Source organism: Chiloscyllium plagiosum, unplaced genomic scaffold (genome assembly GCF_037043375.1).
Source record: "Chiloscyllium plagiosum isolate Xiang-an unplaced genomic scaffold, Cpla_swu_hap1 HiC_scaffold_8, whole genome shotgun sequence".
NCBI lineage: Eukaryota > Metazoa > Chordata > Chondrichthyes > Orectolobiformes > Hemiscylliidae > Chiloscyllium > Chiloscyllium plagiosum.
Genome location: NW_028270146.1, coordinates 55425091 through 55441040, shown reverse-complemented (window position 1 = coordinate 55441040; position 15950 = coordinate 55425091). Strand labels below are relative to the sequence as shown.

The 15950-nt window shown below is 41.8% G+C and overlaps 1 protein-coding gene across 6 annotated transcripts in view; it reads left to right on the top strand.

Annotated features, from left to right (window-relative positions):
* Positions 1–15950, top strand: part of fermt2 (FERM domain containing kindlin 2) — a 148231-nt gene that overhangs the window by 38773 nt on the left and 93508 nt on the right. For all 6 annotated transcript variants that reach the window (XM_043697670.2, XM_043697669.2, XM_043697668.2 and 3 more), the window contains exon 3: positions 14945–15178. In XM_043697670.2, coding sequence (XP_043553605.2) covers positions 14945–15178 — 234 coding nt within the window. The remainder of the gene's footprint in view (positions 1–14944; positions 15179–15950) is intronic.

Genomic DNA, 15950 nt, shown 5'->3' with positions numbered 1-15950 from the left:
TGCCATTCCATCTTGGCCCATCTGATCAAGATCCCATTGTAATCTGACATAACCTTCTTCGCTGTCCACTACACCTCCAATTTTGGTGTCATCTGGAAACTTACTAACTATACCTCTTTTGCTCACATCCAAATTATTTATATAAATGATGAAAAGTAGTGGACCCAGCATCGATCCTTGTGGCACTCCACTGGTCACAGGCCTTCAGTCTGAAAAACAACCCACCACCACTACCTTCTTTCTTCTACCTTTTGAGCCTATTCTGTACCTAAGTGGCAAGTTCTCCCTGTATTCCATGAGATCTAACCTTGCTCACCAGTCTCCCAATGGGGAACCTTGTCAAACGCCTTACTGAAGTCCATATAGATCACATCTACGGCTCTGCCCTCATCAGTCCTCTTTGTTACTCCTTCAAAAAAACTCAAATCAAGTTTGTGAGAAATGATTTCCCATGCATAAAACCATGTTGACTATTCCTAATCAGTCCTTGCCTTTCCAAATACATGTACATGAGGACTCCCTCCAATAACTTGCCCACCACTGACATCAGGCTCACTGGTCTATAGTTCCTTGGCTTGTCCGTACCACTTTTCTTAAACAGTGGCACCACGTTAGCCAACCTCCAGTCTTCCAGCACCTCACCTGTGACTATCGATGATACAAATATCTCAGCAAGAGGCGCAGCAATCACTTCCCTAGCTTCCCACAGAGTTCTAGGGTACACCTGATCAGGTCCTGGGGGTTTATCCACTTTTATGCATTTCAAAGCATCCAGCACTTCCTTCTCTGTAATATGGAAATTTTATTTAAGATGTCTATTTCCCTACATTCTATATCTTCCATGTCCTTTTTCCACAGTAAATACTGATGCATAATACTCGTTTAGTATCTCCCCCATTTTCTGCGGCTCCACACAAAGGCTGCCTTGCTAATTTTTGAGAGGGCTATTCTCTCCCTAGTTACCCTTTTGTCCTTAATGTATTTGAAAAAAGCCCTTTAGATTCTCCTTAATTCTATTTGCCAAAGCTATCTCATATCCCCTTTTTGCCCTCTTGATTTCTCTCTTAAGTATACCTCTACTGCCTTTACTCTTCAAAGGATTCACTCAATCTATTCTGTCTATACCTGACATATACTTCCTTCTTTTTCTTAACCAAACAAGAGTCATTGGATAGACCAACATTATTGTCCATTGTAGGTTATCCGTGAGAAGTAGTCATGAGCTGTCTTCTTGAACCTCTGCAGTCCATTTGAGTCAGTATACACGCAGCGTTGTTAGGAACTTGTAGGATTTTGATCTGAATGAACAGCAATACTTTTCTGAGTCTGGATAGAGGGTGATTTCAAGATGAGCTTGCAGTTGGTGTTCCCATGTGTCTGAAGCCCTTGACGTCTAGTTGGCAGTGCTCATGAGTTTGGAAGCTGTTATCTGAGGAGTTTTAGTGAATTTCTGCAGTGCATCTTATACATAGTATATATTGCTGCTACTGAGTGTTGGTGATGAAGAGACTGGATTTTTCCTTGTGGATGTAGCATCAATCAAGCAGGCTGCTTTGTCTTGAATGTTGTCAAGTTTCTTGAGTGTTTGTTGGATAGCCATCCGTCCAGGCAAACGAGGTATATTCCAATACGCTTCTGACTTGTGCCTTGTAAATGGTAGGCAGGCTTTAGGGAGACATGAGGTGAGATGCTCGTTAATAGATTCCAAGCTTCTGGCCTGCTCTTACAGCTGCAGGACTATGACTAGTCCAGTTCAGTTCCTGGTCAGTGGTAACCCACATGATTCCCGTATTGGGTGATTTGTTGATGGTGATGCCGTTGAATGTCATGGGGCAATGTATCATTGCCACAAGTCCAAAAGATAAGATGTTCAAAATGTTTCTGGAACCAAGACCATTGTTGAGTTTGAGAAGAAATACCAAAGTAAACTGATTACTTCTATGTAATTGTTGTTTCATAATGATCTAAAATAAGGAATGAGACAAGAGATTGAAAACCATTCACCTTCAAGAGCAAATCTGTCCTTGTCAACAATGGTAGCTAATTCATTTTCTTGACTTAACAAACTTACTTTTTAAAAAAATCCTCATGCATCATTGTAAAGAGATTTGAATATTGATTTTTTTTATTGCTCGACCAGTATTAAGGTCAGATCTTTTTGCTAACTAAATTGCAGAAATTATGATGAAATGCAGAATAGGATACGATCTTGAGCACCATGGAGCAGATGTACAGTTGCAAGTTGGGGCTTGAAATGCTGAATGTTGTTGCAAAAAACAAAAGAAAGGCTTTCTTGTGGTCAAGGAGTACTTGGATGCAAAATGCCCATGCACTTCTTCTAAGATCAGGGTCCCCATAGTGAGGATCACAGAAAGAAATGATATTTCTTCTCTCAATTCATTCTCGCATATTGCTGTAAATCTCTCCATCTTGGATAGTTCATGATTTAAGAAAACCGGTTGAGGAGTCAGGAGTGCTCTGAAAAGTAAATCTAAAATGTTTTGACACCTTAAATTTACTATATTGGATCGTGTATTGCGATGCAAATGTATTTTTTAGTCTGTGGTCCATCAAAAGAATGTGTCCGACATTTGGCTGCTTCATTGGTTGTCAGAATGTAAGTGTTGTCATACATCCTAATACTTTTCAACTGGAACAAGAACTATATCCATGGGAAATATTCTTTTTAAGTTCTGTCAGGCTCTGAATGGCTGATGGTGTTTTTAAAATTTCAGACAGTTTGAGTAAATAAAGGCATCTAAAGGAGCTAGGGAGTGTTGCTGAACAAAGAGACCTTGGAGTGCAGGTTCATAGCTCCTTGAAAGTGGAGTCGCACGTAGATAGGATAGTGAAGAATAGTTTTGTATACTTTCCTTTATTGGTCAGAGTATTGATTACAGGAGTTGAGAGGTCATGTTGCGGCTGTACAGGACATTGGTTAGGCCACTGTTGGAATATTGCGTGCAATTCTGGTCTCCTTCCTATCGAAAAGATGTTGTGAAACTTGAAAGGGTTCAGAGAAGATTTACAAGGATGTTGCCAGGGTTGGAGGATTTGAGCTACAGGGAGAGGCTGAACAGGCTGTGGTTGTTTTCCCTGGAGCTTCGGAGGCTGAGGGGTGACCTTTATAGAGGTTTACAAAATTATGAGAGGCATGGATAGGGTAAATAGTCAAAGTCTTTCCCTGGGGTGGGGGTGTCCAGAACTGGAGGGCATAGGTTTAGAGTGAGCGGGGAAAGATATAAAAGAGACCTACAGGGCAACTTTTTCACGCAGAGGGTCGTACATGTATGGAATGTGCTGCCAGAGGAAGTGGTGGAAGCTGGTACAATTGCAACATTTAAGAGGCATTTGGATGGGTATATGAATAGGAAGGGTTTGGAGAGATATGGGCCGGTGGGACTAGATTGGGTTAGGATATCTGGTCGGCATGGATGGGTTGGACCCAAGGGTCTGTTTCCATGCCTACCACAGCTTTGTGGTAGGCATTATTCTGTATTTGGACTGTACTTTTCAGGAAAGTTCCTGATTCTAATGCTACTGATATATTTTCTCTAATTTTTTGTTTTTGAGTTTGCAACTACTATGCTAGTTTTGTCTCGCTGCCTGGATACTTATTATGGAAGACCTATTGGTATTCATTGGTTATATTATGGATGACACTTATGCATTTTTAGGAAGAAGGTGACTCCTCTCTAAATCTAATTTAACAATCCAAAGCATGAATTTGTTTTTGTTTTGTTTAATGATCAACTAATTTACTGGCAGGGTTGAGTTTGGAGACATTATTTTGTCCTGCATAACAAAGGTAAATGAAAGGACTGGCATTTACTTCAGAAAAAGAAAGTCTAAATCTATTACTGCCTTTGTGGACCAGAACAAATAGCAGTTGGCTGCAAATAAACCTTTCCAGTTGAAACTTCAATTGACTTTGCCACTGAGCTGACTGGTTAGTTCATCAGCCTTATTTTAGGGAAGCCCAATATCACGTCTGTTTTGGGAGTACTTGTTGCTTGACTTTTTTTTTGCTAGCATGAATCGTTTTCCACACTCTAACTTGTGGTTGTTGTTTAACAGAAGTCCACATGAATTATGGCTATGGCAAGTGAATCATTTGTATACTCATTTGCCTAAGCCAACAGAAAAAAACTGTACAAAATCTAGTGGTGGAACCAAGCACTACACTTGCATATTTTTTCCCCCTGCAGCCGGAATGGATGTCCATCCACATTTCTATAGAAAACCCTTTTAATAGATTTTCTGCATAAAGATGTATCAAGTTTCCTAAGATGCAGTGTGCCCTTGAGGTTGCTGCCTTAAGACATTTTTGTATTAGAATGAATAGGGCTCTCAGTCTGATTCTTGCAAACTTTTGGCATAGTTCTGCATTAATTGTTGAATATTATACTTGTCCAATATTTCCCTGTGATTCAAGTAATACAGTAAAATAGGGGAAGACCTACAAAGAGGAAAGAAAGCCTTGAAAATTGTTGGTCCTTTGCCAGTGACCAGTTACTCATACCTTGCAGCTTCATGTTGCCCATAAAGTTGCAAGCTTGCTTTTTTTTATCTACAGTTCTATAAACTTTTAGATTACATCTGCCATTTCTGATGTAGGTAAGCAATCAATACACTTCACAAAAAATTTAAATTGCTTTGGAGGGATTTTGGTTCAGATCACAGGATTTCAAATGTAAGTTACACAAACTATTTATATCATAGATCTTAAATGCGTAAAGACAAAGCATATGACATTGCTTGTCATAATTTCAGTTTGTGGAATTTTTATCCAAAGGTTTTTGGAGGTTCATGTCCATTTTGCAGCTTGAATTTTATTTTTTTTCTATTCGTTTCATGAATCATTACCTAGGAAACATGCCATCATCATAACTGTCGAATTCCTTCAACTGTGCTACTATCAGCTTGCTTGCTGTTCTGCAATTGACTGCTGTTCTGCTGGCCACCGTACTCATGGGACAGAATTTTAATGTGGCATGCAGGAAGGGTTAGAGAGAAAGAAAGGATGAGTTGCTGGAAAAAATCCTGACCCAGTAACTGGGAAGGCAGAGATGGTCATTCTGCTAGAAGCTGATTGGCCAATTAAAACCTTTTTCTGCCATTGCTGCCATTTAACCAGTAGTGGCCAGGCCCTTCACTGTCCAGAAGTGGACAGATGAATCCTTTGGAGGCATCAAATTTGTCAGTCTCTAGCCCATAGGAGCAGCCCTTCTCACCACACCCCAACCCTTCTCCCTCCAAAGCTCATTTAATAATTATCCTTTTTCAGGGCTGAGCTTGACCTTGGTTCTCAGGTGGTACTCATTCTACTACACTGGGCTTGTGCAGCCCCAACCACTGTCGGCTCTCTGTGACAGAAGAAATAGATTATTTTTCTTGTTAAAAAAAAAAGAATGGGTGCCTTAATGGCAACACATCATGTTGCCGTATTCACACAGATTTCAATCAGGGCTCTCTCAAATGTGCCTGTTGTTGGGGTCATTGCTTGCTCAAACTTTATTCCTTTCCTGTTTTGACCATTTTCTACACACGCAGTTGTACTTTCTCTCTTCTGCTCTAAGATTTTCAATGTGTGACAGATGCTGGAGAAATATGGGCTCTTGCATTGTTGCTCTATGGAAATCTAGCTAATAAATTTCTGTTGACCGTGGAAATGAGAACATGTGTTTTATGTCAAGCAATGTGTGTGCATTGAGCTGGTGTTGATTATGCATAGTTCCATCTGCTACACAGGTGTTGTCAAAGGAAATTCTCTGATGGTTGAGTTTTTTTTAATTTAAAAATTCCAGAGAGTTTAAACTTCAGTTTTATATTTTAACACTGAAAAGCAGTCTGTCTCTGAATATATCTTGGATTTAATTTCATTGATTTTAGATGAACCATAGCATGCCTGAATACCAGTATGTGAACTAGATTCTTGCCTAAAAGATTTGTTTAACATGGAAATAGAGCTGAAGTTCATGAGAGGATGTAATGTCTGAAAACAAGAGCAGAATGCTTAGAAAGAACCAAGTATTCAAATGAACATGTTTAATTAACGTGTTTGAAAATGCTTTAACATTATAGCAAATTTTTTTTAGGTTCATTTTGTAATGACTTGCCTTAAAAAAAAGTATAAAAATGGTAAAGACCATGTTAGAAAATTGTTGCACAGTGCTGCCTGGTGGCAAGCCAAGAAAGACAACATCATTAACATTTCAAAATGATTGCTTAGTGCCTCGTAGCACCAAGGACTCAGGTTTGATTCCACCGTCTGACAATTGTCTGCGTGGAGTTTGCATATTCTTTCCGTGTCTGCTGGGTTTCTCCTGGGTGCTCAGGTTTCCTTCCGCAGTCTAAAAATGTGCAGGTTAGGTAGATTGTCCGTGGTAAATCAGCGATTTACAGTGAAGGGGTGGGTCCTGGATTGGAGGACCAGTGTGGACTTGATAGGCCAAATGGGAGAAAGTGAGGACTGTAGATGCTGGAGGTCCGAGTCGAGAGTGTGGTGCTGGAAAAGCATCCGAGGAGTAGGAGAATCGAAGTTTTGGGCATTAGCCCTTCATCAGGCATGAGGCTTGTGAGCCAGGGGGGTGAGCCGAGTCAGCCCCTGGTCACGAGCCTCATTTCTGTTGAAGAGTTTATCCCCGAAACCTTGATAGGCCGAATGACCTGCTTCCATGCTGTTGTGATTCTATAATTTCCACTAATATTCATGTGATTTCAATCATAAGTTTTCCATGGGCAGCGTTTTACAAAATTTGATGTTAAAACATCATAAATGATGGAAATACTTTGGATGTACAGAATCTTTCCAAATGCATTATTTTAAAATACAAATCCATCATCCCACTGTGTGACATATGGAGACAAGTGATCATGTTGGAGTGCAAGATGTAATCTAATCATAACATTTGGACATGATTCATTTCTCACTGTAAAGACACATCATCTGTACATCTTGTATTAATTCAGTTTATTTGTTTTTATAATGCAGTAAATACATGTTCTACTCTGTCACTTAAGAAGATCTAAGACAATTTTCCTTAATTCTCATTTTGTGGAATGTGCGTTTTGCTGGCAAGGCCAGCATTTATTGCCCATCTCTAATCACCAATGAGAAGGGGTAATAACAGCATTCTTGAAATGCTGTAGTCTGTGTGGCATAGGTATACCCATATTATTGATAGGGTGGGTTTTCCAGGAATTTGCCTGAGTGACAGTGGCAGGACAGTGATAAAGTTCCAAGTGTGATTTTTAGAAGTTGCCATTGATACTGTTCCCATGTGTCTGCTGCCCTTGTAAATTGTGACCATGGGAGGTTCCATCAGAGGAGTTTTGGCATGTTGCTACAGTGCATCTTCCAGATGGTGCGCACCCCTGCCATTGTGCATCAGTAATGGAGAAGTGTGAATTTTTTGAAGCTTGTGGATGGGGTGCCAATCAAACAGCTGCTTTGCCTTGAGTAATGTTGAACTACTTGACTGTTGCAGTTTCATCCATTCAGCCAAGTGGAGAGAGAATGTTCCTTCATACCCCTGACTTGTGCTTTGTACACATTGGACAAGCTGTTGAGAGTCTGGGGTTGAATTCTATGCCTCCACCTTCCCAGTCTCTGACCTACTTTTGTAGCCACTATTTGAGATGGCTAGTCCATTCCAGTTTCTGATCAATGTAACTCCCTAGATGTCAGCTAATGTGAGTTTTGGTGATGCTATGGAATTTTAAGAAGAGATAGTTTGACTTTCCCTTGTCAGAGATGGCCATTGCCTGGTACTTGGGTAGAGTAATATTCACTGTGGTGTGTCACTTCAGTTAGGAGTTGTACTTTAGAGGAATGAGTGACAATAATAGGTAATGTGTTAAGACAACTATTTTATTAACTACAACACTGAACATTTGAATGTTTTAAAAAAAACTTTATTGAATGTATAAATATCAAATCAAAGAAATAAAAGCAACTTTATTATAATACAAAATAGACTTTAAATTGGTCTGGTAAAATGATTTTTGGGGCATGCATTAGAAATTCTGAATAGCTTTATGGAGGTGGACTCCATTTTCAGTCGCTTTGCCAACCATCTTTTCTTGTAATGAAATGTAAAAGAAAATAAGTTTGCAAAATATATGGTTACTGGTTATTAGCTCACGCTTGTGGCACGTCAGTTACTCATCAAACGTTAATCAAGCATGAATATTGTTTTGCTTATTACCTGAACTAGTGGAAATTTCCACCCCCATCTCCCATTGACCAATTTTGCTTGGATTGCTTGATGCCATGCTCCTGAAGTCGTACCTGATGCCAGTTGCAGTCAGTCTGTCCCCTCACATCTGTAATTCAGTTTTTAGATGATATTTGGGTCAAGGCTGAAATGAGATCTAAAGCTAGGGAGAACCTTTTGATTCCAAGCTGCTCTTTTGCTTTGATTCTGTTCTTGAAGTAGGGAACTTGTCCCCACTGAGTGAGCAGAATATATGCATTATCTTGATTTCTAATGTAATGCTGTGGCTTATTTTCAAATCTTTAGTGTACTTAATCTCTCAAAATCCAGCATAATATGGAAAAATCGCAAGGGTGATTAGCCTTACGTTTGTAGATATCCTGTAGAATTGATTAAAGAAATGGTGTGAATTCTGAAGAAGCCCCTTATGTGGTACTGGTCTTGATGAAGTTTGCCAAGGCAATCTAATCCTGTATGTGATTTCATCTTTGATTATTAAAGTTAATTTTATTTAGAAAATTAAATACTGGTTTAAAAAAAATGGTCAGTATGGTACTTCATCATGCTGTGTGGCACTATCACTCTGCTAAGTGGGACGACTTTGAACAGATGTAGTAATGCAAGACTGGGCATCCATGTGGTGCTGTGGGCTCTCAGCAGCAGAATCATACTCAAACATGTCTGTCACCTAATGGCCTGGCATATCACCCACTCAGCCATTACCATCAAGCCAGGGGATCAATCCTGATTCAGTGGAGAGTGCTGGAGGACAATGCCAGGAGCAGCACTAGGCAATGCTAAAAGTGAGGTGTCAACCTAGTGAAGCTGCTAAACTGACTATTTTCTTGCCAAAGAGCATAAGCAGCAAGTGATGGATTAAGCTAAGCAATCCCACAACCAACAGATCGGATCTAAGCTGTGCAGTCTTGCCACATTCAATCGAGAATGGTGGTGAGACAATTAAACAACTCGCTGGAGAAAGAGAAGGAAACACCACAAATATCCCCAACCTCAATGGTGGAAGAGGCCAGCAAATCATCAGAAAAGATGAGGCTGCAACAATCCTCTGCCAGAAATGCGTAGTGGGTGATCCAGCTTGGATTCCTGCAGTGGTCCCCAGTGTTACAGATACTAGGTTTGAGTCAATTTGATTCACTCCACTTGATGTCAAGAAACAGTTGGAGGTAGTGGATATCACAAAGGCTGAGGGCCCTGCCACAATTCTGGCAATAGTACTGAAGACTTGTGCTCCAGAGCTTGTCACTCCCCTAGCCAACTCTACCAATACAATGTGGAAAATTGCCCAGGTGTGTCCTGTGTGCATGTAGTAGTAATTGCCTGGGTTGGATCTGTACTGCTCTGTCTACTCTCCCATCAGTAAAGCGATGGAAGGTGTCATTAACAGAACTGTCAAGTAGCACTTGCTCAGCAATAACCTGCTCAGTGACACCAAGTTTGGGTTCCACGAGGGCCACTCAGCTTATTACAGCCTTGAGTCAAAGGTGTGGTGCTGGAAAAGCACAGCAGGTCAGGCAGCATTCGAAGAGTTGGGGAATTGATGTTTCAGGCATTAGCCCTTCATCATGAAAGAGGATTCCTGATGAAGTGCTTATGCCCAAAACGTCGATTCTCCTGCTCCTCGGATGCTCACTGACCTGCTGTGCTTTTCCAGCACCACACTCTTGACTCTGATCTCCAGCATCTGTAGTCCTCACTTTCTACTACCTTATTACAGCCTTGATGCAAACATGGAAAAAACAGCTGAGTTCCGAGGTGAGGTGAGAGTGATAGACCTTGATATCAAGGCTGCATTTAACAAAGTTTGACATTAAAGATAATTTTATGGTTCTTGGAGGTCAGCCATGTCAGCTCCAGGGCATCTCTGCAGGAGTTCCTCAGGGTACTGTTCTATGCCCAACCATCTTCAGTGGCTTCATTAATGACCTTCCATCCACCATAAGTGCGTAGAGGAATGTGATACTTTGCAAAGCGAGTGGGCAAAGGAGTACAATGTTAATAAATGTGATGTCATCCATTTTTGTAGGAATAACAGTAAAAAGTAACAGTAAAAATAACAGTAAAAATTGCTTGAATGGTAAGAAATGACGATATTGCTGTGCAGAGGAACCTGGGTGTCCTTGTGCATGAATCACAGAAGGTTTGTCTGCAGGTTCAACAAGTAATTAAGAAGGCAAATGGAATTGTGTCTTTTGTTGCTAAAGGAATTGAGTTTAAACACAGAGGGATTATGTTGTCGCTGTATAGGGTGCTGGTGAGGCCACACCTGGAGTACTGCATGCAGTTTTGGTCTCCTTACTTAAGAGGATATACTCGCACACTAAGGGGTACAGAGGAAGTTCACTAGGTTGATTCTGGAGTTAAAGGGGTTAGGGGTTTGGAAGGTGCTGTTTTAAGGATCTTTGGCAATTTTCTGCAGTGCATCTTACAGATATTACACACTGCTGTTACTGAGCATTGGTCATAGAGGGAGTGGATGTTTATGTAATGTGGAGCCAATCAAGTCGACTGGGATTTATTCATTGGAATTTAGAAGAATGGGGGATCTTATAGAAACATATATAAAATAATGAGAATAGATAAACTAGAAGTAGAGAGGATGTTTCCACTGATGGGTGAAACTAGGAAAAGAGGGCATTGCCTCAAAATTAGGGGAAGTAGATTTAGGACTGAATTGAGAAGGAACTTCTGCACCTAGGGGGTCATGAATCTATGAAATTCCTTGCCCAGTGAAGTGGTTGAGGCTTCCTCAGTAAATATTTTTAAAGCGAAGATAAATAATTTTTGAACAGTAAAGGAATTAAGGGTTATGGTGAGAAGGTGGTAAGTGGAGCTGAGGCCATGAAAAAAATCGGCCATGATCTTATTGAATGGCAGCGCAGGCTCAAAGGGCCAGCTGGCCTAATCCTGCTCCTAGTTTGCATGTATATGATCAGAAGTGGGGTGTTTGTTGGTGCAGTGTTCAGTACTATTTGTGTGATATCTTAGACACTGAAATACTCCATGTTCAAATATAACAAGACCTGGACAATACCTATGCTTGAGCTGACAAGTGCTGAAAATGTGTTGCTGGAACAGCGCAGCAGGTCAGACAGCATCCAGGGAACAGGAGAATCGACGTTTCGGGCATAAGCCCTTCTTCAGGAATGAGGAAAGTGTGTCCAGCAGGCTAAGATAAAAGGTAGGGAGGAGGGACTTGGGGGAGGGGTGTTGGAAATGCGATAGGTGGAAAGAGGTCAAGGTGAGGGTGATAGGTCAAACTGGGGTGGGGGTGGAGAGGTCAGGAAGAAGATTGCAGGTTAGGAAGGCGGTGCTGAGTTCGATGGATTTGACTGAGACAAGGTGGGGGGAGGGGAAATGAGGAAACTGATGAAATCCGAGTTCATCCCTTGTGGTTGGAGGGTTCCGAGGCGGAAGATGAGGCGCTCTTCCTCCAACCATCGTGTTGTTGTGGTCAGGCGATGGAGGATTCTAAAGACCTGCATATCCTTGGTGGAGTGGGAGGGGGAGTTGAAGTGTTGAGCCACAGGGTGGTTGGGTTGGTTAGTCCGGGTGTCCCAGAAGTGTTCTCTGAAACGCTCTGCAAGTAGGCGGCCTGTCTCCCCAATATAGAGGAGGCCACATCGGCTTAGAGGATGCAATAGATGATGTGTGTGGAGGTGCAGGTGAATTTGTGGCGGATATGGAAGTTTCCTTTGGGGCCTTGGAGGGAGGTGAGGGGGGAGGTGTAGGCGCAAGTCTTGCACCTCCTGCGGTTGCAGGGGAAGGTGCCGGGAGTGGAGGTTGGGTTGGTGGGTGTGGATCTGACCAGGGAGTCACGGAGGGAGTGGTCTTTACGGAATGCTGATAGGGGAGGGGAAGGAAATATATCCTTGGTGGTGGGGTCCGTTTGGAGGTGGCGGAAATGACGGCAGATGATACGCTGTACATGGAGATTGGTGGAGTGGTAGGTGAGGACCAGTGGGGTTCTGTCCTGGTGGCGGTTGGAGGGGCGGGGCTCAAGGGCGGAGGAGCGGGAAGTGGAAGAGATGCGGTGGAGGGCATCGTCGACCACGTTGGGGGGGAAATTGCAATCCTTGAAAAAGGAGGCCATCTGGGTTGTATGTTTTTGGAACTGGTCCTCCTGGGAGCAGATGCGGCGGACACGAAGGAATTGGGAGAATGGGATGGCGTTTTTACAGGGTGCAGGGTAGGAGGAGGTGTAGTCCAGGTAGCTGTGGGAGTCGGTCGGTTTGTAGTAGATGTCCGTGTTGATTCGGTCGCCTGAGATAGAAATGGAAAGGTCGAGGAAGGGTAGGGAGGAATCTGAGACTGTCCAGGTGAATTTGAGGTCGGGGTGGAAGGTGTTGGTGAAGTGGATGAACTGTTCAACCTCCTCGTGGGAGCACGAGGCGGCGCCGATAGAGTCATCGATGTAGCGGAGGAAAAGGTGTGGGGTGGGGCCAGTGTAGTTGCGGAAGTGCCAAGTTGCCAAGTTGCGGAAGAGCTGACAAGTGCCAAGTAATGTTTGCACCACACAAATGCTGTACAATAACCATTTCCAATAAGAGAGAACCTAACCACTGCTCTTTCCATTTAGTAGTATCATCATCATCATTATCAACATCTTGGGGTTTTCATTGACCAGGACTGGACTAGCTATATAAATACAGTGGCTACAAGAGCGGGACAAAGGCTAGGAACATTGCAGTGAAAAACCCCCCTCCTGACTCCTGAAAGCCTGTCCACTATCTACAAGGCTCAAGTCAGGAGTATGATGGAATATTCCCCACTTGCCTGGATGGGTGCAGCTCCAAGAAGGCTTCAGAAGCTTGACACCATCCAGGACAAAGCAACCCATTTGATTGGCTCCAAATCCACAAACATCCACTCCCTCCACCACCAATGTTCACTAACAGCAGTGTGTAATATCTATAGAATGCACTGTATAAAATTGTCAAAGATATTTAAAATGGTGCCTTCCAAACCCCCAACGACACCTATTTAGAAAGACGAGCAACAGATACTTGGGAACACCACCACCTGTAAGTTACCCACCAAGCTACTACTCATCCTGATTTTGAAATATAATGCTATTTCTTCACAGCTGGGTCAAAATCTGGGAATTCCTTGCTGATTGTATTGTGGATCTACCTATAGCATAAGGACTGCAACAGTTCAAGAAGGCAGCTTACCATTACCGTCTTGAGGGCAATTTGGAATAGGCAATAAATGCTGGCTAGCCAGTGTCTCTCATGAGAGATTAAAGAAAACTTTGGAAAATGCATAATTTTCATTTAGAGCACCAAAGTAAAGTGGCATTTGAATACTGGCCCTGAAGCAGCTGCTACCTTAAGCTGCAAATTGTGTTGGAGGATAGTTACAGTTATCAAAAGTTGAAAGTCTGGTTGTTTAGAATTCCAGTGACCACCCAGAAGCACCAGTTGTATGGATGGCTTATCAATTCATGATTAACTGGACTGGAGGTGACTGAATACTTTTTTTTATACAGACTGCAGCAAACATGCCATTGAAAAGCATATAACTACTAAATGATGGTAGCTATATGAACAGCAATGTTTCCTTAAAATTTGCAGATTCAGTGTTTTAAATTTTGGGCTAATCTATCAATTAAAACCTCTCTATTAGCGAAGAATTGATAAAATTGCAATACAAAAATTTGAAAATTAGGACTTAAACAATTTAATCTGTTGGCAAAGAGTGCCTGGGACATCTGGGTTTGAGGAGATGGGAGTTAAAGTGAACATATCGCTTTCCAAACAGACCTTGCTACATATGACTCAAATGATCTTTAGGAAGCTTTGAAATTCTCAGTGAGAAATAAATATTCCTGTTCAGGAACCTCTGATCACACAGGGTCTGCTTTTTCTCACTCGGTTGACTGCTGAGAACACAAACATATGATGGCGTGTGTTGGGGCATAAGTGGAATTCCAGAAGCAAGCAGCTTGTTTGAAACTATTGAACTGTGGTGATTCCTATCCTTATGTGATTATGATCTTGTGCACTTTTTAAATTTTATCCTCTGTTTTCAATTCTGAAAAAAAACTTGATTTCAAACTTCTCTGTTTGGAACTCAGAAAAATATTGATTCATTCTTGGAAGCTCCCTGCCGTAGCTTATGAAAAAGTGTATTGGCATTGTTCAGTTTCCCTCACATTCTTTCTTTCTAATGCAGAGGCCAATAAATGGCAACATTTGTTTGCCATTAAGGCTCTTCTTAAAGAGTAGGGACCTCAGTTTGGAAACGTGTGTGTGGCTGGTTTCTGTTGCACTGAGGCAAAGATCTGCCTTTTCGATGGATGCTTTTATTGGAATTTCTCTTGTTTATCAGATGGACCAAAAAATAAACCTGACCTGTTGTTGTGATTTTTAACTAAAAAGCAATGAGTGCCTAATAGTTTCAGAGACAGTATTTTATATTTGCCCCGAAATACTTTTACCCAAACATATATTGAAAGCTAATTGTCAGGTGTTTCTTGTTTTGTCCATTTGTCCTCGAATGACAGTAGCAAGTTAAATATTACATTGCTGTTTGCATACAGATAACAGCTGCTTGTTATGTTAGTGCATTTTAGCATTTATAAGATATTCCAACGTGCTTGAGGGAAAATTGTTTTTACCAATCTGGTGTAAAAAGCAATTATTGTTATTGCAGTTTCCTTACAGTTATGTCCTAAATCTAACCAGCAAATTATTTTTCTGCAGATGTCAAGAAAGACTGGTCAGATCATGCATTGTGGTGGGACAAGAAAAAAACTTGGCTCCTGAAAACTCACTGGACCTTGGATAAATATGGTGTGCAAGCTGATGCCAAACTAATGTTCACACCTCAGCATAAGGTACTTCGTCTCCAGCTGCCTAATATGAAGACTGTGAAGGTGAAAGTCAACTTTTCGGACAGAGTCTTCAAAGCAGTCTCTGATATTTCCAAGACATTCAGTGAGTATCCTTTATACAGTTCTTGGAATGTGACTGAGCAGTAAAGGTGTTCTAGGTGTTCTTGTACATCAGTCAATGAAAGCAAGCATGCAGGTACATCAGGCAGTGAAGAAAGCTAATAGCATGCTGGCCTTCATAACAAGAGGAATTGAATATAGAAACAAAGAGGTTCTTCAGCTGTACAGGGCCCTGGTGAGACCACACCTGGAATATTGTGAGCAGTTTTGGTCTCCAAATTTGAGGAAAGACATTCTGGCTATTGAGAGAGCGCAGCGTAGGTTCACGAGGTCAATTCCTGGAATGGCGGAACTGTCTTACGTTGAAAGATTGGAGCGACTGGGCTTGTATACCTTTGGGTTTAGAAGGCTGAGAGGGGATCTGATTGAGACATATGAAGTTATTAAAGGATTGGACACTCTGGAGGCAGGAAGCATGTTTCCGCTGATGGGTGAGTCCCAAACCAGAGGACACAGTTTAAAAATAAGGGGTAGGCCATTTAGAATAGAGCTGAGGAGAAACTTCTTCACCCAGAGAGTGGTGGGTGTGTGGAATGCTCTGCCCCAGAAGGTTGTGGAGGCCAAGTCTCTGGATACTTTCAAGAAAGAGTTGGATAGAGTCTTAAGGATAGTGGAATTAAGGGTTATGGGGATAAGGCAGGAACAGGATACTGATTTGAGGATGATCAGCCATGATCATAATGAATGGTGGTGCTGGCTTGAAGGGCAGAATGGCCTACTCCTGCACCTATTGTCTATAAAGTTATATCCATATC